The sequence below is a fragment of the Harpia harpyja genome, chromosome 4, assembly GCF_026419915.1.
Source record: "Harpia harpyja isolate bHarHar1 chromosome 4, bHarHar1 primary haplotype, whole genome shotgun sequence".
Taxonomy (NCBI): domain Eukaryota; kingdom Metazoa; phylum Chordata; class Aves; order Accipitriformes; family Accipitridae; genus Harpia; species Harpia harpyja.
The window spans coordinates 33,979,934-34,007,869 of record NC_068943.1 but is presented as its reverse complement, the minus strand read 5'-3'; the positions used below and the strand labels follow the sequence as shown (position 1 = coordinate 34,007,869).

Genomic DNA, 27,936 nt, shown 5'->3' with positions numbered 1-27,936 from the left:
TAAACTTGCTGCTTGTTGAAAGTTCAGATCCGCAATAATTTGCAGACTTCCAGGAGATGACATTTTTAGGAAGAAGCAGCACCGGTAATAAAAATGTAATAAAACGTAGTAAAAATGTGATAAAAATGACAGTCTTAAAAGGTAGTGTCTATTTCAGTAGTACAGACTCGGATGTTACAGCACTGACTACATGCAATACTAACTTGGGGACTTTTTTATTTCAGACACTGCTGTAAGACAAAGGCGTCATGGATAAATATGAAATCATTAAAAAAATTGGGGAAGGATCTTTTGGGAAAATATTCTTGGCAAAAGGAAAAGTAGATAACGAGCAGTATGTTATCAAAGAGATCGACTTAACTAAGGTAAAACAACAAAACCTGGATGATAACGGTAGTTGTTTACCTGATTGTGCTAATTGCATTTAGCTAGGGTGTGAACTTGGGTGATATCTCCTTTGTAGTTCCATCTCCATTATATAAACTTTCCAAAGACTGTATGCTTTGCTAGTTCAGAGATTTTATGGGCATAGACAAAATAGGTATTTTGATACTAACGGTGTTTACTTTTTACTGCTTTTTTGTTCTTTTCAAAACCTCTCTCTGCCTACAATACGTGACACTACCTAATTCAAATTTTATAACAGATGATTCATCTACAATGAAACTATTGCCACTGAAACAACAAATCACAATTTTGTGATACATTTCTCTAATCTTTTTCATTTCCTTTTTTTTCCCCACATCCGTATTTTCAGGCGTAATTCACAACAGAGTCTTTCCAATTCTCATTTATGTTTATGGCAGTTTGGTTCATCTCATCTAGTTTTAAATTTCCATTCTGTAGCTGTCAGCATCTGAGCTGCTCAGCTAGACACCCTTTCTAGGAGAACAAGAGAAATACTACGCGTGTTTTTAGGAAGCTGTTGATCGTGTGTGTTTTAGACTTCTGTTTTAGAATGAACTGAATCGGGCCATAAAAGTGCTCTCTTTCTTTCTGTTGGCTGCAGAGGCAGGTTAGGGTCACTAGCTCAGCTATCAGAGGAACACCACTCCTGTATCTAGTTCCAGAAAGACAGGCAATTAAATGCCCTGTGATTTCAATAGAGGGGTTTCAATAGTCAATTTCAGTGAGTGCCTACATGCTTTTTACAGGTCTTTTGCTATTCTGGGCCACACTAGTGAATTTCTAATATATTAGAGAATTATAATAGAAGAATGAATTTTTATACATCAGTTCTAGAGAGCGCTGTGTAACTTCCGGATTCAAACCCAGAAAAATTGATACGCTAGTAATGACAGCTAAATAAAAACATAGTTTCTCTCTATGCTCATGACCAATAAAAACCATGCATTTCTAATCTTAGATTTTGATGTATGCAAAATAGAAAAATGGAAGTTAGTAAAATATTGTTGTGGATCCCACGCGTTCAAAAATCAGGAGCTGGATACAGAAAATTACGACTTTGAAGTCATAAGGTTTTTTTAATGTGGTAGAGTATGTTTCATTCACTTTCTGGTTTTTGAATCTTTGAGGATTTAATTTCAAAGTTATTTCTTAAGAATGAGGGTAAGAAACTTTCTATAAATACAAGCGGACATTTTGATGGATGGCTACTCAGAGACATGAATTTTTAAGAAGTAATATTGATGAAAGTTTGATCACAATGAACCGAATAGAAGTTTTCCATTTAATGTAACAGGGCAAAGAGTTTGCCCGAAATGTTGCAAGAACTCGTAACACCAGTAAAATGAAGGACTTTTTTTCTTTTTGCTTTGTTCTTTCGAGATCACCCATATTAAGAATACAGAATCATCTAGACCTTATTCTTCAGATACTTAAGGGAAGTTTAACTTTAGAGTTTAACTCTATTCATCAGCTAGCTTAGCAATAGCATTTGTGTAAAAAGTTAAAAAGTATACATTTGCCTGTTTGTTTGACCGGTAATGTTCCAGTATGTTTCCAGGCATACACTGCAAATTGATATTTTACATTGTATGTGCATCATATTTTATAATATTTCTGCATCACCTTGGTACACACTCTTTTTGTATTTGCGGGAATGGTTTGATAACGATGTAACTATTTTCGAAAAGAGTTAAATTTATTATTGCTAGCATATAGTTTCTTAATTCATCGTAGATGCCTGTGAAAGAAAAAGAAGCCTCTCAGAAAGAAGTAATTCTTCTGGCCAAGATGAAGCATGCAAATATTGTAACCTTCTATGCTTCTTTGCAAGGTTTACTTTTAACATTTTTGTTTTATTTGTGATTATAGGAGTGGAAGGCAGCAAAACCTACCTTGTTAATATTGCCCAACCTTAAGCCCGTCCCCAGCCCCTTACTTACCAGTGGGGACAGGTCCCAGCTCCTAAAAATGAACATGAGGTATCCAATTCAGTCATCACCTGGCCTTTTCACGTGGGTGGGTGGGACCTAAGGTATTGTGGCATGAATGCTAGATCCTGGGATGTCTGCATGGCTTAAGTTGAACTTTAGTCTTGATCTTCAGTAGGAGTCCAGGGTTTAATGAGACTTTTCTAGGAGTCTCAACAGAAGAAGAGAGCGTTTGAGTACAGCAAGAAATAAGTCCTGTTGGCCTTTTGTCTTGAGCCATGTTTTGAGGTATCACTCAAGGATACGGAATTCTTCAGGACCGAAAGAGGTGGAAGGAAGTCCGTTCTCCATAAAAGCTAATTCCCTATATTTATTTTTCCTGCTGACATCTGTCATAAGCAATGCCTTATGTAATGAATGCTGTTTGTTACAGCTTGTGTTCAAATTGTTTTCTGTGATCAGGATGTTTAATAGTTTTAAGGGACACATAAATCTGGTAGTCTTCTGGACCCAAGAGAGGTAAGAATAGGGTGAGTTTCCATATTAAGTAGCCCCTGCTGTTTATTTCTACTGTTTGGACACTGTCTGCTTTAACCTTTTCCTTAAGCCTAACTGTATTCTTAGTTGTTATTGGGGAACAATCCCAACTATGAAGCATTCTGCTAAGCTTTGCCTGTAAGAACATCTGTCTTTCTATCAGTGTGGTCTCTTGAGGGTTTTTAATATTTTAATATTTTTAATATTTTGGTGAATCTCCATTTAAATATATTTTCATGTCAGTTTTGCATCAGGTTTCACTGGAAGTGTCCATTTTTTCTCAGTTACTCTTTGAAATGGAGGAGTAGGTAGAGCATTAACTATGCCCTTTTGGAAGAATGGCCATATAAAATAAAAAGAATTTATTGCTGTATTAATGAGTAATAACGGAAAACTTATACTTTTCCTTTCAGAAAAGAACAAGCTCTATATTGTGATGGAATACTGTGATGGTGGAGATTTAATGAAGCGGATAAATATGCAGCATGGAGTGCTGTTTGACGAGGACCAGGTGAAAGAAGTTATCTTTAGAGGAGAGGACTTATTGTGTAAAACACATGGTTTGAGTTATCCAGTACTAGCTACTGTTTCTTTTCTGGCCTGTTAAAGTAATTGAACGTTTTAAAGAAACTTCAGTAATTTTAATGGCAGTTTAGAGTTTGCTTTTTACATTGCTTTAAGATCTTAAATTAATTCATTAGCAGTATTTTGATGCCATTTTTATCCCCCCTCCCTCCCATTGCTCCTTCCATTGTGGATGCACTTTTTCTTTGTATTAGTAGTATACCTACTAAGCCATAAAGACTTTCTTTTAAATGGTGTTTTAGAATTATGAGAGGATATATTATATATGAATTCCTCATTTGTTTATGCTGTTTGCATCGTGGCATATCCTGCTTTATACTGGAGACAATGGTAAATCTCTCATTCATTTAATTTGGGTGAAGACTTCTCTGATGCTATTTAAATTGTTAAACCAGCACAGAGAAACAAGCCCAGACGTCTGACTGCTTTTGGACCATGTTCACATATATTTTATTTTGTAAATAGGTGAGTATGGTAGGTATTGCAATTCACAGAAACAGAATTTCCCACTGTTCTTTACTTATTCCTTTATTTTTTTACTAACTCTTAGCTTTCTGAAGGAAATTTTCTCTTATGTGTTGGACTTAGTGTACCGAACTCTGAGGTTATTTCTGAGGTTATTTAATCATGCATAGTCTTCTACTTTTGCAGGTAATTGCAATGAAAATTTGCCTAGAAACAACATAGATAGTATCCATCCTGTCAGTGGAAATATATTCTAAAGCATAAAAAAAAGAAGTATTGTCACTTTTCTTTTTGCTTTAGTAGTAAAAGAAGTACTCCTTAGTGTAGAAGTCAGTTGGAAGTGAATTACTGTTCAGTAATAATCAATTTTAAGATCCTATTGGGAGTCATAGTAGAGGCAGAGAGAACCTGAGAGAAAATAAAAAGAGGACAAAACCACAGATCATGAAAACACAAAAGAGAAAACCAGCACACACAAACCCCTTGACAACGAGGCAGAATAATACATATCCAAAGAGAGGCAAAGGAATTACAGACAGAAGAATGGATTATAGAAACTAAAGATACATCTACGAATCAAGAAGGGAAAGCAAGTTGCCCAATTTGACATAACATTGTTGAAGTATCTTTACATTTTCAAATGTATGCCTAAGAAAGTCTCACTTGTGGCATCAGCCCTAATCAGGAAATCATCTGCTTAATGTGAAGCATTACTAAATAAAAGATTATTACTTGAATCAAAGTCTTCCTGACCATCATTTTTCCTAAACAGAGAAGCATATAAGCACATTGTACTTTTGTTTCTGAGTTAAGTCCAAAGGCCCTTATTCAAGAAAACACATGTATATTTAAAGTTAAATATATGTTTAAGAGCTGTACTGGGTCAAGGATAAAGGACAAATCTGTGTGCTTACTTATTAGGCAAGTTCCTTCATAGCTCCCTTCTTTCACCACATTTCAGTCCTTCATCCTTTTTTTGTGTTTTTTTTCTGGACCACTTTCAGTAAGACTGCAAATATAATAACTGGGTGGTATGACTTCCACCACTGAGGATTGAGAAGACACTTCCCAATTCTGTCTTAGTTGTTATTCGAACTCTCTCATTTCTAAATAAAGGTCTAGTATTCTTACTGTCCTTTGATGTGATTCTTCAGTCCTTGTTCAAGTACTCGTCCTGTCACAGTCAGTGAACACTTGATGGGGATAAGGAAAGTGGAGCAGGTATCTATTTCCATTTAGTTTTGTGATAGCACTAAAAAAAGAAAGGAAAGGTCTATGGCATTAATTTTAAAAGTATTATTTCTTACTATTTTATATTGTATATGCTCCACATATTTTAGATTTTGCTGTTTTTATTTTATATATTTCAGTAAGATGCCCCATTGGACATTAGAGTCACACAAATTTATAAATATCTGTTCCCTTTATCTTTCACTGCAGATTCTGAGTTGGTTTGTGCAGATCTCCTTGGGCTTGAAGCATATTCACGACAAGAAGATTTTACACAGAGATTTAAAAGCACAGGTAGTAAAACTGGTACTGGAGAGGGGGTGATTTTGTCTCATAAAAAATATGCTTAAGAAGCTCTGCCGTGTTTCATTTTTGCATACCAGTTTTGTTTTTATTTGCAGAACATTTTTCTTAGCAATAATGGAAAGGTAGCAAAGCTTGGGGACTTTGGTATAGCAAGACAGTTGAACAGGTAAGCGCCTTTTTAATTAGTCTGTGACCTACACCAAATAGGACTGTTTCTGAATGTTCAGAATGCAACCTGAACGTGCAAATTGTTTGTGGATTGTGCTTGTTCAAGAGGTCTGGGATACAAAGGGTCTGATACTACATTTTTTTCTGTTATCCTAAAAGATTCCATCCTGCGTGAAACCACAGATGTGTCTAGCCTAGTAACTGGGCTTCTGTTCTGTATAGGACACAGGGTGGGGAAGCCGCAATCTTTCCCTATTCCCTGTGGAACTGACATAAAGAGATTCTGGAGACACAGCTCCTGCAGCTGTTGATAATCACTTCTGGTGCCTCGCAAAAAAGAAAGTGAAGAGCATTAAAAACTTAGGAAAGAGTATAAGAAAAGAGTTTGTACAGATATTCTTTGTATGTCCTCCCAGACTGTGCCTATATTACATTTTAAAAAAGGGCCAGAACCTGCTCTCTGGGCCTGAGACTAAATGGCATGGCATGGCTTGCATCGGTATGGCTAAAGTCTGTTCTCCCAAAGAGGGTGGCCTTATCCTGACTGACTTTGGGGACAAGGTCGGCCTGTCCTGCATAGTGGCCAGGTGTTCTCTAGCAGAGTGCTTTTTGGTGTGGCCAAAACATGCCAGAGGGCATGCTAACAACGGGACAATGCTTGAATCTGATCTTTGTTTGAGACACTTGATTATATTTGACCTTGGCAGGATACTGTGGCAGAGAAGTTCCACAGTTTAATTAGGTATTGTGTGGAAAGGTGATTTCCTCTGTCGATCATTTTGCAGATCGTCCCTCTGGTATCAGTCCTTGTCAGCTGCTTTGTACTCCCCACCTGCTGCAACTCACTTGTTAAAACTTTTCCTATCCCCGAATTAAGTCAGTGTAAGTTTAACCACATTTCCGTCTAAATGACAACAGTAACGAGAACAGATAACTTTAACCAACATAGACAATTGCTCATTCTCTTCAGACGTACTTAACTGTGTACATGTATTAGGTACCTTTATGCATTCTTCACATGGACATACAGCCCACGTAATTTCTGCCAAGGCCCCATCAGATTGGCTTTGGATTTAGGCCTGCATAACATTGCAAGTTCAGTGGTGCATCAGAGCTAGGAAGTCTTGCTGAGAGTTGGAGTATATTGGATTAGCACGTTTGGATAGTACCTTGATCCAGGCCTGCGCCTCTGCGGGAATATGCCATGTCGCTGTTCTAGCTCAGTCTGCCGGCTCTCATACCTTTGTGGTGTGTTCCTTTGTGGAGCACAGACCTGCTCTCGGTGCCTCAACTCTCCACGTGTAAACTGCTTATGCAGAAAGTGCCTACCTTCAGAGGTGTTCTGGGGATAATTGCTTTAAGGGTTGCTCCTACACAGCGGAATAGTCCATAGCAGATAGGAAGTAAACCTCAGAATTTGAATGTCCAAGTACAGACATTTTAAAGAGTATTTAATAGGCTTGTACAACAAAATAATTGCAGCTTGATAGTACTTCTCCTCATATAACAAGTGAATTAAGTTTCTTGGGCTCTCTTTTCCTCCTCCCCTGGGGTATACAAAGGCATTTTCATCTGTCTTTTCCACTTCAAAATGCAATAGCGTCCAATACTTTTACTTGCAGTTAGGTGTCTGTGGCACCTCCAGCACTCAGGCTTCATATACTTCATATATATAATATACAAGAGTGTAACTTACAACTTTTATTGACATCTAGTGTAGAGTGAGAGGAATCACACTCTGTGAGTACCTGTTTCTCTCCACTGACTTCCCAGTGACTCTTGATGACATCCACAGTGTCGATATCTAAAAGCAAGTGAAATGAATGCAACTGGTGCTATTTGGCTACACCTTCACAAGTCAGCAGCAAAGATGGAACTAGAATTCACTTGCTCCTGCTTTAGCTTCTAGACAGCGCTGCCCCCTTCCACTGCTTGTCTGACTGCCACCTACGATATTCTTACTTCACTGAGTATGTTGGAAACTTCTAGTATTTTGCTGTGTGTTTGACAGCTTTCAGAATTCTGTGTCAATGATAAACATTCCTCAAAAATGTTGATTACAATGCTGGTGAAAACTGGGGAAAAGAGAATTCTTGTGCTTTCTGTTGAAGTGCAAATGCTCTCCACTATTAAAATAGTTGGTCATTTTTACACAGGACTGGGAAATACTTTTGTTTTTCTTGGGGTGTTCCATTATTCAACTATTGGAGAACAGAAATAATGTCCCCCATGGGCTTTTCAGCTGGGGCAGAGAAGCCTCTAGTTCAATCGCTTGTAAACTTTTTCATTGTGTAAGCCTTTTTCTTCATTGTGTTTCATTAGCACTACGGAGTTTGCCCATACCTGTGTAGGGACTCCCTATTATCTGTCACCTGAGATCTGTGAAAATCGACCATATAACAATAAAACGTAAGTGTCTGTCTTTCCTTCATATGCTTGTGCATGAGGGCATGCAGGCACGTGAGAACTTACTTTAGTAATATCACGGTTTAAATCAGTATTTCTGCAGGGCACCAGGAATTTCATGTGTGTCACCTTTTGTGAAGCTTTGTATTATTGTGTACAATAGTTAGGTGCATCAGTCGTATACAACAACTATGTTATACTATACAACACTGTCAGTTGTATTTTGACTCACAGTGTCCAGAGTACAGCAATCATGAATTTGTTGTGATTCATCTACAGGCTTAACATAATTATATTTTTTGTTTTTATAAAATTACTTGTACTTTAAACTTAAAGTTTAATCTCATTCTAATACTCCTTGTTAGTAGTGGCATGAAATGTAAAATAGATGATTTTTTTTCCTTTGCTTTATCTGGTTCTCCATCAAATACTAAATTTCTTTCTGTGTTTCCAACGTGTAATAACAAATGCAGGTATGGATCTTTTCAGTTCCAAGTTTATGAATTTTTGATGCACTCATTTGTGATTTCTAAAAATACACTAAAATGAAAGCTGCTAGATTGGCAATTCTGGAACTTTGCAGTAGCCACCTGCAAGAAAGACAAATAGGTCTGAGAATCGTAAAGGCTCACTCAGGCTTAACACAAAATACCAAAATAACAAGATGAGAAGTACTGAAAAGTCAGGAGCTGAGTGAGCTGGACACACTTCTCTGTGTGTGGGATGTGATCAACACCAAATATCCTGGAGCCCAGACTAGCATCTCAGCCCTAAGGTGCTATTCACACAGGTTTACTCCCTTATTGTCTCCTTAACTGTCAAGTCAGCCAGAGATCCCATTGCCCTTCATCCTACTAGGAGTGTTAAGCAGGTGTTCTTTATGTCATGTGCCTTTTCCAGTGATAATGACAGTACCTATTTAGGTACCATAGAATCACTGGTATCACAACAAAGAAGAAATTTCTAGTTGTTCTTTTCAGTGCATCTTAAGAAAAATTAAAAGTTACACCAATATTAATCTGTGATGCAATAATGTTAATAAGTTTGAGAGCTGAGAAGAGGTACTGATTACACGTATGAAAATATTATAGTCTTTTCCCTGAAGCTGTAATCACTTTTTATTCACAGAGATATTTGGTCTCTTGGCTGTGTACTTTATGAGCTATGTGCACTAAAGCATCCTGTAAGTACCGTAGAATCAGATCATTATCATATTATTAAAAAAGATAGTGGACAGCCTGGAAAAACTGTAGTAATAATAGTATTCAGTCAGCTGCTAGAATTATTTTCAGCTTATTTATTGATATTAGAGAATGACTGCTAGTGTTTAATTTTTCATATTGTGTCTGCTTCGTGCATACTAAAATACAATGTATTATGTTGAACTTCTGCAACTTACATATATTTGTGTGTGTGTATACACACATTGAACATACATTTACTCTTTAGTAAGTACTAAACTTTTTAAAAAAGGCAGATGAACAATGGAAAGAGTTAAAGCCAAACATTTTCCTAAAACATTTTCCTAAAGGTTTAATTTTATTTGGAAGCACATTCATGTTGGAAAATAACTGAGATAGCATCTTCAGGAAGCTGTGTTGTTGCCATCAGCCTGTGAGTATTATGTGAAGAAGGGAACCCAGCAGACCAATCCCAACAACAGGAAAAGGATCAGATTCCTGGGCCCAGCAGAAGTTGACCTTTTGCTGAGCTTGGATGCGGAAGAAGGCAGAGCAGCACTGATAGGGAGAGCAATTGTGCTGAGCTGAGAGCAAGGGGATACTGCTGAGGAAAATTCCAGATTTCACAAAGTGATAAAACATTAATATTACTTCTTATGAATATTAGCTGTTTTATTCTGTATTGCTGCCCATTTTTTTTTTAATTTGAAGGCAGGGACTAGATGCTGATATAGACAGGAAATGCAAATGAAGCTAAGGCAAATTTTGGTTACAACACCTTCAAAATACTCAAGTAAATAAAATGGCAATTTTAGAAAGAAATTGCTTTCAAAATTAGTTTTGCCTGTCTAAGGCCCTTAAAGCTATATTGATGCTGACCTGTTAAGAGATTTGCTGCACTGAGAGGGCTGAGTTACCTGAGTGGCATCAGTTGTTAAAAAAACCAGATTGTACCTTAGTTTCTGAGAGGACACAGAATGCAGAGGCTAAGTTGTGTCGAGTGACGTTTTGAAGTTGAACACCGTGAAGATACTGTGTATGCAGGTTTCTGTTGAACAGCTTTTGGCAAAATAAATCATGTTTCATTCTGGAAAAATTGCTACCATATGACAGCAGAGTGTGAATTAAACTCTTCCAGGTACAAAAGCTTTCGGACCTGCTGAGTGGGATTTGGTTATATTAATTTTCCGTAACAAACTATGGATAGCAAGAAAGGATTTGTGAAGACATTGCATAGCACAGGGCTTCTGTCAGCCAGTACCTTTTTTCAAGTTGGAGTGTCTAGTCCATCATTTCCAACTAGCGGTACTTACTGTCCTCTTTTTACTGTTTTCATTGATTAAGTTTGAAGGCAATAGTTTGCACCAGCTGGTGCTGAAGATCTGCAGAGGACATTTTCACCCCGTGTCTCCCAACTATTCATATGATCTGAGGATATTAATTTCCCAGTTGTTTAATATATCTCCAAAAGATCGACCATCTGTCAACTCTATTCTAAGGAAGCCCTTCTTGCAGAACCTTGTTCTCAGGTATTTGCCCCCTGAGGTGAGTGCCTTTTACTGCTGCTTGCTGAGAGAAAAAATGTATATCAAAGTCGTACAAACAGTTCTGTCAGATACCTTTTTGCTTATAGATAGCACAGGAAGAACTCAGTGACACTGTGATACATAGAAAAAGGGCTTCAGCATCACAGACTGGAGCCAAGCTGATACAAGGTAATGATAATAGTATTATTTAACATTAGTTCTACACTAACATTTGTTAGTTATGATATACTTGACAGCTATAACTTTCTCCAGCAGTCTTTCAGGCACATTGGGACACAAGAGTTTCACACAAAGTTGAAAATAAAAAGAGGAGAGAACTGCAGCAGCAGAAACATTCGCTCCAGACAGTGCATTGCTGTTCTGTTCACGAAAAGGCAACTTTAAGACCTGGTCATTAGCCACATTCAGCTAGAAAAGCTGCCATAGGAAGGTGCTGAAATGTTAATCTTAATTCTTTTAAGAACAGAATTTACAAAACTGAGAGGCTTTGGTCTAGATGCAGTTTAGGTCTGTCACATGAATAAACATCCTTACTTCATTTTGCCGAGCTATGTGCAAAAATCTTGCAAAACTTGCTCCACTGTATTTTACAAAATAATAAAAATGTATTTTACAAAATATTACAAATTAGATTAAATTGTGAGAGACAATGAACTCTATTTGGGTTAGTGCTCATTGATAGATCAGATAGTGTGTGCAGATTCTTAGAAAACACGGATGAGACTAAATGGTATCTCTGTATGAATTGCTGAACATCTGATGTTTCTGGCAGCATAACCTTTTCCTAATTTTGTATTCTTCAGTATATCATAATTACTTCTCAAATTTATCTTCGGAGGTATTAAAGTAGTTTAAACACATTTGTGAAAATAAACCTATGTAGTTACTTAACTATGCTGTGGACTTCCCCCCCCTCCAAAGTTCTTCAGTAGTGTGGGAACCTGTATTGCTTTGTAAATAACAAATTTCAATGTGATTTATCTGCCCTCAGGTCTAATGCAATTTGGACACCTAAGTCGCTTAGGCAGTTTAAAAAATATCTATGGTCATATACTCATAATTTTCATATATTTTTTCTTCTAGACATGATACTCTAACAGTCATTACACAGGAAAAATTTAGAACTCCTTTAGAAACTACTTAATCCTAGCAAGAACTCTACTTTTCATTTTTGCAGATAAGGTCTTTGCAGAGTACTGACTGACCAAACTGGAATGGTGTGTACTTCTGTTCTCCTACGTGGGGAACTGATAAGCTAATTTTTTCCCTTTGCAGTCCACCCTTCCAAATTTCACAAGTACTACAACATTGTCTAGTGATTTGTAGAATACTGAGGACTAGGTTTAGAAAGGGAATGCCTTAGCAGATAGACACCTAGCCTCCAATGAAATCTGAGCCTAAGAATCAGGCCCCCTGTTTTCTGTTCTTGGTACCAGCATCAAATCAGCATTCTAGTTTATAGAGGTCTCCCTTTTATTTAATGTGCTTCTTTGCAAAACTAATCAATAAGATCCACTTTACGTGAGTGTGTTAAATCATGATGTTTTCAAAACCATGTCATTCTAAGGATGAAAAGCAGAGTGCCTAAGAAGTGTAAAGTATGGTGATGGTAGTGATGATGAAAGGACATAAGGAGTGTTTGTTAGCCCAGACTGTCAGTGTTAGCTGTATGCACCATTACTGTGGTTTGCAACTACATGATCATTAATCATGTAGAGGACACAAAAGGTAACCTTTTAATCTTTTATTCTTAAAAAGCACATAAACTTCAAAAAAGGAGAGTCCAGGACCAAGTTCCTCCAGAATCTGGAATGGTGGTGCCTGTCAGACAGGAACTATTTCAAAGGAATGAATGGAAACCTCCTTCAAGAGAGCAACAGCCTATTTTTCAGGTACTGTGCATCCGCATTCTCGTAATATTTAATCATCTTCAGAAGGCAAATTCCTGCTCTTAGAAAAGACCCTTTAAAAGGCTTCATTAAGATGTATTAAGTTCAGCCTAATGCCTACACTAAGTCAGTGGAGACAGTTAAGCACTCCTGAAGCCTCAGAAGAGGTGTTTTGGAAAGTGTAAGTGGGAAGCACTGAATTTTGGCTGCTTCAGTATGGTCCTTCGTAACAAAAGGAGTCAGGCATGCTTTGCAAATACACTGATCCTCTTACCTCAACCCTTCTGAGAGCCCATTTATGGGCAAAACCACTGGTACCCACTGCCCTTGTCTCAGATACTATTACAACAAACTGGGATCAAACCCTACAGCAGAAAACCTCAGTTCTCTCTGTGTCCCTCACTTATTTTCCACCTCCTTCTTTCCTCAGGCTGGATATCAGCTGTATGCTGTTTTCAGCCTCTTACTTGGCATCACTTCATGCCTTTATGTTTATCTTCAAGAGCATGTAGTACTGTGTTGGATGCTGGTGAACACAGAACAAAGCTCATTTAGGATCTGGGAGCTCCCAACAGTAATTGCACATTGCAGTTACAGTGGATTAACTGATGGTGGAGTCTTGTGGGGTTCCCAGAACTGCAGCCCTCAAGCAGTCACTTGCACTATCTATGGATAATATTGGACCTATGCAGAATATAGGACTTAGTTTTCCTCATAGTTACCTTTGTGCATATCCAATGCAAATCCAGAGATGCTGGTTAAGTTTTCTTAAACTGTGCACTGCTGTAATCAAAGGCAGAATTTTGTCCACGGTGGTTTTATCTACAATACATGCTCTAATATTAACACTGGGAAAGTTCCCAAATTTCTTTCAGCACCCAAATGGAGCAGTTTGCACGGTTGCAGGGATACTTGCATAGTGTCATACTTTGAATGTGTTGCTTCAGGATTCACAGAATCAAGAATGGTTGAGGTTGGAAGGGACCTCTGGACATCACCTTGTCCACACCCCTGCTCAAGCAGGGTCATCTAGTGCTGGTTGCCCAGGACCATGTCCAGACGGCTTTTGAGTATCCCCAAAGATGGACACTCCACAACCTCCCTGGGCAACCTGTGCCAGTGCTCAGCCCCCCTCACAGCGAAAAGTGTTTCCTCATGTTCAGAGGGACCCCCGCCGTGTTTCAGTCTGTGCCCATGGCCTCTGGTCCTGTCACTGGGCACCACTGGAAAGAGCCTGGCTCCGTCCTCTTTGCACCCGCCCTTCAGGTATCTATATACGTCGATAAGATTCTTCCTGAGCCTTCTCTAGGCTGAACAGTCCCAGCTCTCTCAGCCTTTCCTCACATGAGAAGTGCTCAAGTTCCTTAATTACCATTGTAGCCTTTCGCTGGACTCTCCCCAGTATGTCCATGTCTCTCTTGTACTGGGGAGCCCAGCACTGGACACGGCACTCCAGGTGTGGCCTCACCAGTGCTGAGCAGAGGGGAAGGATCACCTCCCTTGACCTGCTGGGAATACTTTGTCTAATGCAGCCCAGGATACCATTAGCCTTCTTTGCAGCAAAGGCACATTGTTGGCTTGTGGTCAACTTGGTGTCCACCAGACCCCCCAGGTCCTTTTCTGCCAACCTCCTTTCCAGCTGGGTGAATCTCGGCATGTACTGGTGCACAGTGCAGGACTTTGCACTTTCCCATGTTGCACTCCATGAAGTTCCTGTCAGCCCATTTCTCCAGCTTGTTGAGGTCCCTTTGGATGGCAGCACAACCCTCTGGTGTATCAGCCACTCCTCCCAGGTTTGTCATCATAGAAGCTTATCAAGTTGGTCAAGCATGACTTAACCCTTGGTGAATCCAAGCTGACTACTCCTGATGATTTTCTTGTCCTTCATGTGCCTGGAAATGGTTTCCAGGATTAGTTGGTCCATCACCTTGCTAGGCATTAAGGTGAGGCTGACCAGCCTGTAGTTCTCTGGGTCCTCCAGTCCTCAGGCACTTCTCCCAATCACCGCTATGATCATTCAGAGATAGTAGAGAACAGCTTTGCAATGACATCTGCCAGCTCCCTGAGTGTTCGTGGGTGCATCCTATCAGGCCCCACGGACTTACATTGGTCCAGTCTGTTTACGTATTCTCTAACCTGATCCTTTTCCACCAAGGGTATATTTTCTTTGCTGCAGACTTTCCCCCTAGTTGCAGGGGCTGGGATTCCATTCCTGAAGGCTGGTCTTGCTAGTAAAGACTGAAGTGAAAGGAGCATTCAGTACCTCAGCCTTTTCCATGGCCTGTGTCACCAGGGCACCTGCTTCATTGGTCACAGTTCTCAGTCCTTTTACATTTATTACATTACATTTACATTATTTGGCTTGATTTGTTCTCCTTATTGCTTGGAATTGCCATGCTTCTGGATACCACACTGCAAAACTTATTTCAGTGGAGGACAGGATGAACACGTTTTGAGGTTACTTCTTCCTTGGGAACATGACTGTCAGTGGAAATTTTTCTTCTTACATAGGTATGAATTTATATTCTACCATAGGTAGATGAGCCTGTTTTCAGTGTTTCTAAGAAGGAAAACAGGGAAGAAGAGTTAATGTATTTACCATCTAAGGAAGGGATACTTAGATGCTTTTTAATTTATGTAAGAAAATAAGCCACATTCAGCATTTTTCTTATACACCTTATAGTGGTTTTTAGCCTCCGACTGTGGAAAAGTTTGTGAATGTCTTGCCACACTTCTTTTAGATCATGCAGTGGCAGCTAGATGATCACCTTCTCTCCATTGTTCTTATAAGAAATGGAAAAGTCAGTCTTGTCACAAATTAGAAATACAGGGATGTTTCATCACGGTAAGGACTTTGAGAAATGAAAGGCAAGCTCCCACAGGCAGATAATCAAAGAGACAGTGACATGAAGTAGCACAGTGCTCTCCTGAAAGCAGCAGTCAATGTGTATGCTGCCCAAAACTACATCCCAGATTCCCCTTGCTCTCACATGTCAAAATAAGATTCTCCTGGAATGAATTCAGTGCTTTAAAGCTTGAGAACAATGAAGGGACTTGAGGGCAACGATGCTACAGGGTACAAAGCCCCATGCTGATTGACTCGTACAACGGTATGGGCTGCTGCTTAATGACAGGAGCTGATGGAACATGGGAAAAGGAAAAGACAATGGTAAGATGACATATGCCCTGAGAAATTAGGAAGTTTCTAGGTTACATGTGAAAGGATTTGGAAAACTTAGAGTAACTATATTGTAGACTATATTACTGTGCAACTCAGACTGGGGAGAAGGACAGGAAGCTAATTCAAACTTGTACTGATACAAGTGAGAACAGGTCAATTAACGTATTTTATTATATTTTCAGCCACAGAGCTCCAGATTTAAGATGGCAGAAAGGCCAGAAAGTATTAGAGTACATGGCCATTACGGTCATTACTATGATAAGCTTGACAACTTGCAGAGGAAAGCTAATGCACATTATGACCTTTCTCACGTCAGCCAGAGAGTTGAGGAATACTATAAACTAAAAGGACAAGTTGCACCTCCACCCCCACCACCTGACTGGTAAACTTTTCTCACTCTATTAGTAGTGAACTGTCATGCATGTTTTGAGTTATCAGTCTTCCTGAGTAGGTAACACCGGACGTGGCTCATTCAGTAGAATTCCTTCTCTGCTTGGTCTTTGATCGTTTTTTTTACATAAGTTTATTGCACAACAACATAACTCCTGCTCCTGTCTATCCAGAAGTTCCTTCTAAATGTGTTGTCCTGGTGTTTGAAATTTCATTGTCAAAATGTCTCCAAAATCTCAGCATTTTATTGGGTGAGAAGTAAAACACAGGCTTTTTGTAGACTTTCTGATTATATCAAGGCTAAACACTGTCTTTCCTTCCCACCATGATCAGAACAATACAAAGAACAAAAGCAGTTCTCCACTTGAGGGAACAGAGTGGGAGGCAGGCTATGAAAATGTTTTTTTCCTGCAGGGCTTATATTTTGGTTTCAGATATAAAGACCCTCTCTCCAGCAGTTTGTTTACTTCAGAGCCTTTTTCTTACAAAATATAAGTACAGCCTTTTTATTACTTTAGACATTGCCAGTCCGTTCCATGATTGGCCATTTTAGGTGTGGATGAGCTTTGAAAATCCTGATAAAGTAAGGTAAAGAATTTTTAATACTGCCTACTTTGGGATCCTTCCTGACTGAATCATTAATTTTCATTCAATAACAACAATGTTCAGAATATTTCAGTTAAGGATCATCAGGTTTAGAACATCTTGTCTGAGCTGAGTTTCTAGTGCCTTATTTAAGGACAAAGTCAATTCAGTTTGTCTCCCTGGAGGACAAGTGAATTCTGAAGGTAGGAAATGAAATAAATAGAAATCAGGGGGCTTACAAGTGACTGCTGGTATTTTATACCAGAAAAAGAAGTGAGTGTTTAGAAACCACAAAACTACGTAAATACAAAGTTTGGCTGACAGAATTAGGCACAGAGGAGAAAGAAAAGTTGTTGATTATACAACCTCCATTCTGACAATTTTCACTCATTTTGAGGATCTGGAAAAACAACTTTATTTTCATTAACACTTTCACATACCATTTATCAAATAAAAGGTAGAGAAGGACTTTGCTGCACCCTTCAGAAGGCTAATGTAACTGAATCAATAGGAAGGGGAATGCCTGAAGTGGATATGTTTTCTTTTTGTTATTTTACCATTGTTCCATATTTATACATATTTTATCCGTATTTATATATTTGTGTTGTACAAAGAGAGCTCTGTTTGTCATAATGTGACAGAACCTATAGAGAATGATTTGCGCAGAAGATAGCGGAGTCTGAAATAAAATGTAGTATATGAACATCACTTTCTTGTCTCAGGCATGCAGAATATCTTCAAAGGCATTTTGAAGCCCAACAGTACAAGATTAAAGTGGAAAAACAGCTGGTAAGTAAATACTGAATCATAGAATAAAATCTGTAAAAAAAAAAAAAAAAAAAAGGAATGAAATTCCAAAAGATGAACTGATGTCTTTCTAACAGCAGACTGTAACACTGACAAGTGGAAAGATCTGCTCTAGTGAATTCGTTGATCTGCTCTGCCATGCTCATCTTGAGGTTTTATTTTCTAATTAAAAACTGTAGCCATGTAAAATTCTACTATAACTTTCCTCCAAAAATACACACTTGCCCTACTGCACTCTTCAGTGGAACAGGGCGAGTGAATTGAGCGAGCACTGAAGGAAAGGATTCTAAATGAAAATTCCTTTGCCCTGGGATTTATTTGTACATCCATAGGGACTGCGACCATCCTCTGCTGATACATATCATGACCAAATACAGCAGCAGAAAATAAAGGATGAGCATCTGAAAAACCACCAGCAGGACATGTCTAGAAAGAATGAAATGAAAGAACAGGTAAATGAAATATCTTCCTTAGCTGCTTAAAGCTGTCTTCTTACACTCCTTGACAGTAGTATTCTTTACATAAGAATTGATTCTTTTCCATTTGACCACTAGGAAAATATAATCTGTTTTCCTCTGGTTCCATCTTACATAAACTGGTGAAGACTTGCATGAAAGCTGATGTCCGTAATCATTTCAGAAACCATGGCCTTGATTTTGATTTCACTTCTACTGAGATTAGAGGAGTTACATCACTGAACAAACTAATATTGGAGGACAACAGATCCTCACAGTTACAAATCAGAGAAAACAGTCATACATGCATTATTCATGTATGTATATTCATTGTTCATAAGTCATGCTATGAGATTTAGAATGTGATATAGTAGTATGTGATGCATTCTACTTCCCTGGTATGTTATAACTTTTGGAGATTATTTTATACAGAAACAATATGCTTTTCTGGTTTTGCTTTTGGGTGACAGAGAAAACAAACTGATAGTTCTTACTTAAATGAACACATGCAACTGTGTTTAATCTTTCTATCTTTGATTTATAAAAAAATGCCAGAATAAATATGAATATATTAACTTTACATAGTGGTCTGACTTAGGAATAAGAACATACTTGTCATGTACACATTCAGAGACTGTTGCTGTTCAGTTCCATAAAATCTGTACTAAATATGCCAAAAAATGAAATTTTACAGATTTGTCCATTTGTAACATGGGCAAATTGGGATAGACTCTCATATAAACAGTAACAGAGATGTCCTTAACACAAAAATTATCTTTTGGCCAAATTTGAAGTTTTTGCTCCAAAGCATAGGAATGTTGAAGCATCTCCAAGAAAAGATTACCAGGTTTCGTTTGGTTTTGGGAAGCAGGTTGCGATACAATAAATATTACGTAATTTTTTGTCCTCCTAATTTCCAGTCCTCTATTTTTGAATTGCAACCCTAGCATCATTACTCAGACAGTCCTTAGGTTATTCTTGGAATTAGCTCTTTTAGATACAATTCTACAGAAAAGCTAGCATGAAACAGTGTCGTGGTTTTGGCTGGGATAGAGTTAATTTTCTTCCTAGTAGCTGGTACAGTGCTATGTGGATTTAGTGTGTGAATAATGTTGATAACACACTGATGTTTTAGTTGTTGCTAGAGTAGTGCTTATCTGAAGTTAAGGATTTTTCAGTTTCCCAGGCTCTGCCAGCAAGCAGGTGTACAAGAAGCTGGGAGGGAGCATGGCCAGGACAGCTGACCCGAACTAGCCAAAGGGATATTCCATACCATAGAACGTCATGGGCAGTATATAAACTGGGGGAGTTGGCCGGGAGGGGCGGATCGCTGCTTCGGCATGGGTCAGCAGGTGGTGAGCAATTGCACTGTGCATCACTTGTGTTTTCTTGGGTTTTATTTCTTTTTATTATATTCCTTTTCATTACTATTACTATTATTATTGTTATTATTATATTTTCTTACTATTATCATTGCTATTATGTTTTATTTTGTTCTAGTTATTAAACTGTTCTTATCTCAACCCACAAGTTTTACCTTTTTCCGATTCTCCTCCCCATCCCACTGGAAGTGAGGAGGAGTGAGCGAGTGGCTGCGTGGTGCTTAGTGGCTGGCTGGGGTTAAACCACAACAAACAGTTTGGAAAACTTCAAAAAGGTTGAAGTCTGGAAGAGTTATAACTCCAAAATGTCCTCTAATAGGAAGTATCAAGCAATCTTTAAAACTGGCAGCAAAGGACACTGATCCCTTTTCCTTGATATCCATAGACTATTTTGTTTAGCTAGTGTTATTTCTGTATGTATTTCTAATACATATGTATTCTACCTTACTGTTCTTTAATAGGAGTACCTGAAACAATTGCAGAAAATTCGGGAAGAATACCACAGCGATATGAAAGCATTCAGATTTAGAGCAGGAGTACTCCAGGTAACAAAGCTCAAAGATACACACAGTCATATTTCCTTTTTCTTTTTTAAGCTAGTACACTTAATTAGAAATTGAAATGAATGTTCTATAAAAATGTTCCATAGGAGAATAAAAAAATACAAGAAAAAACCTATTTTGTGAGGCAAGGGAAAGCTGAGGACCAGTCTGAAACCAAGCATACAGCTGGAACACGAGAAGAATCACTTCAGGTATCAGTACCATCTCCTAGTCTAAACAGAACTTTTTATGCAAGTCCCGCATAGTTTTTGATTCACTCTCTGTGACAAATCTGAAAAATGGTGAAGCTTAAATCTCACCTGATGCTTACACCGTATGTGAAAGTCTCCCCAGGTTCCCTTCATGAATAGCCCGGAAAGTATCTTTGGCCAAGTCCTGACTTGTTTTAGTAATTCTTTTTCATCTGTAAATATTAGGATGTACTTTTATTTAATTTCTTTTTGTGGTATGTTTCTTTTCCTTGCTTTCTGAGTGAAGTAAAGAAGCAGCCACTCACAGGGCAAATGTTTATGACAATTCTGTGCAGAAGATACAGCAATTCATGACACCCCAGAGTAGCACTGTGTGGGAAGTTAGAATCCAGTTTTATGTGGAGTCCTTACTTAAACAAAAATTTGGGAGAAGTGGGAGGAAGAGGCAGAGCCAAAGCTTTCCAGCTATAGTACTCCTTCACTTCTTTCTCATCAAACACTACCAAAGCAGCTACTGGAATGGAGTTGCAGAATTGTTCCACTTTTACATTGCAATAATGGCATTGTGAGCACCAGATGAGGTTTCCAGACCACATGGAGTTCTGCATCAAGAAGTCCACTTTTCTTCAAGTGAAATGAATGAAAGCCTCAGTTTATGAAAATTAATCTCAGTGTGCAAATTCCCAGTCTATTCTGAAGGAGAACAGCCCTGATCTCGCTACTAGGATTCTCCAGTCAGGATTTGCCTCCTGTGGTGTAGGACTTCCCGCACTGTTCAGTAGCAAGGGGCAGACTTCCACATAAACCGGGGACAGACACTGCTACCCTCTTGCAGCTGGAACTTGGGCCAAACCTGCCAATAGTAGTAGGATCCTCTTCAGTGATTTTCACGGACCCTGGATCTGGCTTTTACTAAAGTGAATTCACACATCACTTGATAGCATAGAGTAGGTTATAGACAGCCAGAGCCACGATAGGACAGAAATTATATTCCCAATGATTTCATGGGAAATGCACAATAACGAAAAAGAAACACTAGATTTTGCACCTGCTTGATGTCACCTTAGTTCATGGGCAGTCCATCTGCTGAAGAAACTGCATAGGTATTTTAAAAAAGTAAAATCTGTGAATTGTTGTGGTTTCACCTGAGGTTGAGGACGTGCCCTAATTGCAGGAGATCACTGAAGGAGCTGCATACAATTGTTTACTTTGCTTTTATCTGACAGGTTCTAACATAGGACATAGGAATATGAAAAGGAGTAATTAAATATTTTTTAGGTGTTACCAGAAAACAAGATACCATGAAACATGGCTATACTTTCTACAGGCATACGTTTCCATTATCATCTTGATTTTCATCACTTCCAAAGCTTTCCAGAATGAAATCAGCCTGAGTCATCTTGCATATGATCATCAAAAATAAAAGATGTATTATTTATTTCTTGACACAGTACTGTATCCTGCAAACAGGTTTTTGAAAAATCAGAGGTTTGCACTTTATGCAAGGTTTTCTACTTTTCTTTTTGCCAGATAAGCCAGAATTATTAAGTCTTTTAGTATTAGAGTCTAAATAAGGCAACGAATGGAATATTCTTACAGATATATATACAAGGAAGTCAGTGACTACATTTACTACTTAAACAAGGGGTTTTTTTCAGGGTATACACATACCCTGGTTCCAAAGAGCGTATTTTAAAGTTGGGGTTTTTTTCTCCTTCCAGGACATGGAAGAAAACTTTAAACAAGTCACACTCCAGGACAGGCAATACCAAAAAATCTTAGGAAAGAAACATAACACAAAGGTATCTGTCCTTATTGTTGTATTTTTTTCCGTTCTTACGTCTGTACATTTCAAATGGTTGTATTACCACGGTAGCTCTGGAAATCAAGTTATTTGAGAGTCAGTTAAGAGTGCTGGTCTACTGTTTGTTAAAAGTTTATATGAGAAGACAGAATCACTAAGAAAATAAATGAGCTTTTCTGATCACTTGAGGGAAACTCCCTTTAGATATTCCCAGATAGTAATCAATCCCTACCTACTCATCTTTATATCAAACTGCATTAGTAGTGTATGGGAACTCATGTTTACTCAAAGTTTAAGTAAGTGAAGTCAAGTCAGGCTGCTAATTTTTTAACACTTTGTTATAGAACACTATAGTGCTTTTTAAATTGTAGAAGGGGATGGGAATTGAATGAAAGTGCACATAAGATATCAGGAAGGTTTCTGACCATAAGATAATTGTGAAGTGGGCTAAAGGTCTTTCGTGAAATATTGCACAGAAGCAGTACAGTATTCAAATTTTAATACTGGCTGAGAACCAGCTGTAAGAACCAACTCTGTGTATTGCAAGGATTTGAATTAAATGATTATCAAAGACACCTTTCCTTAAAATCAAAAGTGGATGTAATAATTTGAAAATATCCATAAACTATATTTATTGAAGTTTATTTTTGTCCAATTTGTTCAACGCTGATCTTGTTAAATAGAAGAAAAATATTATTAAATAAAATTTATTTTCAATAGAAGAATAATTTTCAAGTTTTTAGTTCCATAGAAACTGTGAACATTTAATTAAATGTTTTTATTTAATAAAATAATGAAGTGTGTGAATTTTCTTTAGGGAGGAGTAAAGTTTGAAATTAATTTAGATGTATGTGTTCCTGAGGAAGACAGCATTCAAGAAGCAGAGGTATGTTGTAGTTATATTCAAAGCATTTACATTAGTAATCTGAAACCATGACAGTAGCTCCATGATCTAAGGTTTGTTTCCATTACCTCTACCTTTCTTATAATGAAGCTTCGTATTGAGGATCTGTTGACATATTGCATATATCTGACCTTCTTCAAGAGGATAATTGCTTAGAATAAAATTGGGTGATATCTGGGTGTTGCAGTTTAACCCCAGCCAGCAACTCAGCCCCACGCAGTCGCTCGCTCACTCCCCGCCGGTTGGGATGGGGAGAGAATCGGAAGGGTAAAAGTGAGAAAACTCATGGGTTGAGATAAAGGCAGTTTAAGAGGTAAAGCAAAAGCTGCGCACAAGCAAAACAAGGAGTTAATTCCCCACTTCCCATGGACAGGCAGGTGTTCAGCCATCTCCAGGAAAGCAGGGCTCCATCACGCAGAACGGTGACTTGGGAAGATAAATGCCATCACGCGGAACGTCCACCCCTTCGTCCTTCTTCCCCCAGCTCTATATGCCCCATATCAGCTACTATGAAGAAAATTAACTCTGTCCCAACCAAAATCAGCACACTGGGTCAATCTTTCATATGGTAAAAGATGAAGTGCAGATATTTAAGTTTGTAAATTGGGCTCGAGGCGAAGAACTCATCTCAAAATTGAGTTAGTCTGCAAATGCCAAATTTGATTTGTAAATTGTTTTAGTACATTTCTGTTTCCTTTCACTAGTATTGTATCACAAAGCAAGAATAATATTGTGATGAACCAGCTGTTATTTAGAAAAAGTGGAAGTGAGACTACAGACAACATTATGTGATTTCATTTATTAAAATGACATTTGTGGCTGATCAACATGTAATAGCTACCTATTACTATTTTTATTAGTGTATTTGATTTTTTTTAAATATTTGTAACAGCAACATCGAAAATACAATTTCTTTTGAGTATATATATATCCTTAATTTATAAAGCACTATTTTGTCATTCTGTTGTTTCACATCTCTGCAGCCCCCCATGCAGCCTTCTGATAAACAAATCACAATGTGACTTTTGAGTTCTGCAGCTTCGCCTTTTGTTACAGTTTTCCTGTGCATACCTGAGAATGTCTGGCAAACACAGTAACATGAGAAGTGATCAGTTATTGTCCCATATTTGTTTTCTCTGTCCAGAGTAACCTATTGTTTTTTCAGGTACTAGATAAACTCAGTGAGACTTTAAGTTTCGTGGATGGTGAGAATCCTAAGCAGAAATTGGTGGAAGTTTATGAAGATCATACGGACAGAGCTTTGGAAGAACTATCTGGATACCAAACAGGTATTTCTTGGGGAAATGCAATGCTGAGTATTAATCCTGAAAATTACATAGGAGCTAGGTAAATTCAGTAACTCCCGGCAAGTTTATAGCAAATTTATCTGATGAGCTCTCTCTTTCTATCACATAACATTATAATCACACTGAAATCTACGTAGAAAAAATGGAATAACTTTGCTTCCTTTTTCTTCCCCTTAGAGTCCAATGACATAGATAATATGAAAGAAAAGAGAAAACATTGGCAAGCTGGAGCCCCTCAGACGCTACTGAATTTTGTAGCTGATGCTGATGTCACACCTGTATGTCCTACTGTGGCTGAAAATGAACTTGGTAAGAAAGTTTTGTTTTTCAGTGAAAGTAGGGAGCTGCTAAAATTCAGTCAGACTACTTACAGACCTTTGCCAAAACAATTCCATACCAGAACGTTCACATGATCTGGCAGGCTTTTAATTGCAGGGCTTCATAATAACTGAGGTTATTGTATGTGTTGAACCACAGAATGCAGTCGTCATTTTCTCCTCTGTCTAATATTGCAATCATGCTGTGCTGCTCCTGCGTATTAAGAGGGCGGCGTTTTATGACTCACTCAGTGGCCTGGGTAACAACGGCTGAAAACACCAGTCTGTGCAACTAATCAGCACCACTTTCTCAGGCCCTGAGCTGATGACAGACAAGAACTAGGGCAGTCCGTTGCCAACGCCATCCCAGAGCGTGGTGGAGTTCTGCTGTCCCACCCCCACACCAGTGTTGCTGGACAGTCCCAAGTGCAGGCTCACGCCAGGCTGGCGGTGGTGGGGGTGCTCCGTTTCAGAAGAGGCTCATCGCTGCGTTTCTTACAGTACCAGTCTGTGTACTGCCAGGCAGCCCGGTACCTCCAGGGACTGGTTGCTCTAAACAAGGAGCACTTCCAGCATTCCAGCGTGCTCCCAACACCCCAGACACACAGAAATAACCTGGAGAGTTTGCATGGACAGTGAAGACAAAGCAGAACATTATTAATATGCCACTTCTTGCTCATTCTGCCTTAGATGAAAGAGCATAGGGCGCAAAAGAAACAGGAACTTCTTTGAAGCTTTTTCAGCCCCAAGAAGCCAACAAGTTTGCAAGCCAGAACTGCTCCATGAAGCTGCATCTGTCTGTTCCAGGCTTAATAAGCAGTTACTTGAGCATTACAACTGATGATACAAATTTTTAGTGACAAATAGTCCAAACTATTTTTTCTCTGCAGTATAAATCAGATCAAGTATTTAAAAAAAATTCAGGAGTATTCCACAAAGGAAAAAAAAAAAATACAGCTGACACTGAAACTGATTTGAACTCACGCTGCAGCGCACTTTCCTAAAGTAACAGACTGTTTTAAAAAAGACATTTATTTTGAATCAAAGTTGTTACCTAAAAAGCCAGAGTATTTGCCACAGAAAGATGCTGTAAATGTAACCAGACATTGTGGTTCTATGCACAATTGCCAATCTACTGAATGTATAATTGGATGACAGGACTTTTAAGCCAGCTAAATTGCACATGCCAAGTTTCAACAATTTTAATGGATCATGAGAAATATCTTTCACTTGCAACTGTGCAGTCAGCCCTCTCCTGTTAATTATGCCTCACTTACTTACACGTTTTCTCATAGCATAACAAGCTCTTTTAAAACTGCCCCATCCAGAAGGCTAAACCACCTAAATGTACCAGCTAAATACCATTCCTAAGACAATCTTTATTGCTTACACATTAAAAAAAAAAACAAACAAACCCAAAATGAAATTCAGACCACTTTTCACTAATGTCAGCAGTTCATAGGGCTAAAGCAAGAATAAGTCACACAGGGATTCTAATTGCTGTTGCTTTCATCAGTTACATTTATTAAAATATGGCACTCTCTCAATACCCAGTTCTGCCCTGCTACTCAAGCTGACATTGTGGAGTACAGTGTTACCCAAACTGACAGATTTCTGTTGGATCACGTGCAAAGTTTAGTCTTTATTCTGAAACAACAACTCAGTGTTGTTCTCCCAGCTTCAGGTTAGGGTTGCCCTTCGGTCTTTGAAAGCGAGCCTTTTTAGGTAACCAGAGCTACATCCAAGTAGTAATTTTCACTCTTTCCCAAACAGTACTCCCCTAAGTTTTCCACTGAAAATCCAGATCCCTGTATTGGGAACTTAAACCTACTAACATCATATCACCTTTCTTTCTTAACTTTTACAGTCCTTTGGTTATGGTTTGCGAATACACTAGGTTCCACTAAGTGGAAGTTACAAACCACTGACTAAAGCGTGTGATCAAGAATAACAGAAGCGTGGTATTTGCGTTGTTGTAATTTGAACAGTAGCAAAAAAATCCAAGCATTTACTTACTTGCTATTACTTTACATACACTTTTATAGTTAGCTAATATACAAATAAAGGAATGTTTCTTTTCCATTCCAGAAGGGAGATTAACTATGTTGCCTCCAAAAGAAAACAATGCAGACGATTCAGAAACATACTCTGCTGTTGCTGTTACTGAAGGCAGACTTGAGCCAAGATCAGATGATGAAGACACGTAAGTCAAGCACATCAGAAAAAAATCCATACAACTGAACAGTTTCCATGAAATGACAGGTTGCGTTACCTAAAGCTTTTCTTCTGTTCTTTTAAATTCATAAATGAAGAAAGCTCGCTTGTTTTACAGAGTCTGCTAATTTAACTTTTAATTCTCTAATTTGTCACATGCCAGTGCCGTCATTAACATGGCTTTGCAGCTCCTGTTCTCTTACTTTATAAACACAGGTAAACAATCTCACGGGGAAAGAAGAAACAGTTCGCATTACGTGTGTCACTTGTATATTCTTTATAAAGTGTTTAAAAAAAATCTCAAAGACCTTGAGAGGAGAAAGACTCCTTTGTAGATGTAGCAATTATATCAATTAAATATATCTTTATCTTGTTTCACTTTACAGAAATTTTGAAGATTCTGAAGATGAACTCAGACATGAGCTGGAGGGATGTCTGGAGAAAGTGGCAACTTCTCCAGCAGAGAGAACCATGGAGTCTCCCATCCTTTCAATAAATAAAGGACAAAGAGAGGAAGAAGAGAGGAGTTTATCTCACAAACTACTTGGAAAATCTGATGACAATTTAGAAAATAACTGTGGGTCATTTAGTGCTGACACACATAATGAAAAAGGCAAGCAGGAAGCAAGAGCTACCTAAAACACCAGCACAGTTACTGTTTCAAAGCTTTAACTTGCTTGAAATTTCAGCCACATCAGTAACAAAATTTAAGGCTAGCTAACATTAAATGCCAAGTAAATCAACTGCTTTTCAACAGTGCTAAACGCTCAATTAAAACTAACAGAAGGTTATTATGATTTTGTTTAAAAGGAAAAAAATCAGGCTACTTTTCAGATGTCTAAATGTTGAAAAATCCTCATCCAGACTGAAATGCACGTTTTATTATTCTAAACTACCTGGGCCATCTCTGGACAACACTTGCTTGAGAAATTTCTGGTTGTATACTCTCTTTAACCATTTTTGTATCATGTAAGAAAGTCTTCTCGTCAGTATATTGTATTTCCCTAGATCAGTCAGCTCCTGGTTTTGAGCAGCTCTTCCAGCTTTTCTTCTCTCTGTACTGCCAATACAGCTTTAGAACCCGGTTGCATTTACACAGTACTGACCCTACACAGTGTCACCAGCTGCTCAGCAGTTCTATGTAGTAGCTGTAAAAGGGTTTATTAGCACCATGAGAATTGTGCGT

General features: G+C 38.3%; 1 protein-coding gene across 2 annotated transcripts; it reads left to right on the top strand.

The window, feature by feature from the left end:
- Positions 1-179: 179 nt before the first annotated feature.
- On the top strand, positions 180-27,646 carry NEK5 (NIMA related kinase 5). 2 transcript variants are annotated; one of them, XM_052786197.1, is made up of 21 exons: positions 203-365; positions 2,143-2,239; positions 3,287-3,384; positions 5,364-5,447; positions 5,555-5,625; positions 7,950-8,036; positions 9,162-9,216; positions 10,559-10,759; positions 10,848-10,929; positions 12,520-12,653; positions 16,014-16,213; positions 17,529-17,595; positions 17,946-18,065; positions 19,912-19,995; positions 20,100-20,204; positions 21,926-22,006; positions 22,826-22,894; positions 24,078-24,201; positions 24,397-24,528; positions 26,625-26,739; positions 27,137-27,646. In XM_052786197.1, the coding sequence occupies exons 1-21, from the start codon at positions 249-251 to the stop codon at positions 27,387-27,389; spliced, it is 2,376 nt and encodes a 791-aa protein (XP_052642157.1). In that variant the 5' UTR covers positions 203-248; the 3' UTR covers positions 27,390-27,646. The 2 variants fall into 2 exon arrangements, with proteins under 2 accessions (XP_052642158.1, XP_052642157.1); XM_052786198.1 differs by lacking the exons at positions 19,912-19,995; positions 20,100-20,204 and having other exon boundaries at positions 180-365.
- Positions 27,647-27,936: the final 290 nt, after the last annotated feature.

Coding starts and splice junctions, on each gene's coding strand:
- NEK5 (XM_052786197.1), top strand. CDS start 249: ATGGATAAATATGAAATCATTAAAAAAATTGGGGAAGGATCTTTTGGG. Junction 19,996..20,099: donor TTAGAGCAGGAGTACTCCAG/GTAACAAAGCTC, acceptor AATGTTCCATAG/GAGAATAAAAAAATACAAGA. Junction 20,205..21,925: donor CACGAGAAGAATCACTTCAG/GTATCAGTACCA, acceptor TTCTCCTTCCAG/GACATGGAAGAAAACTTTAA.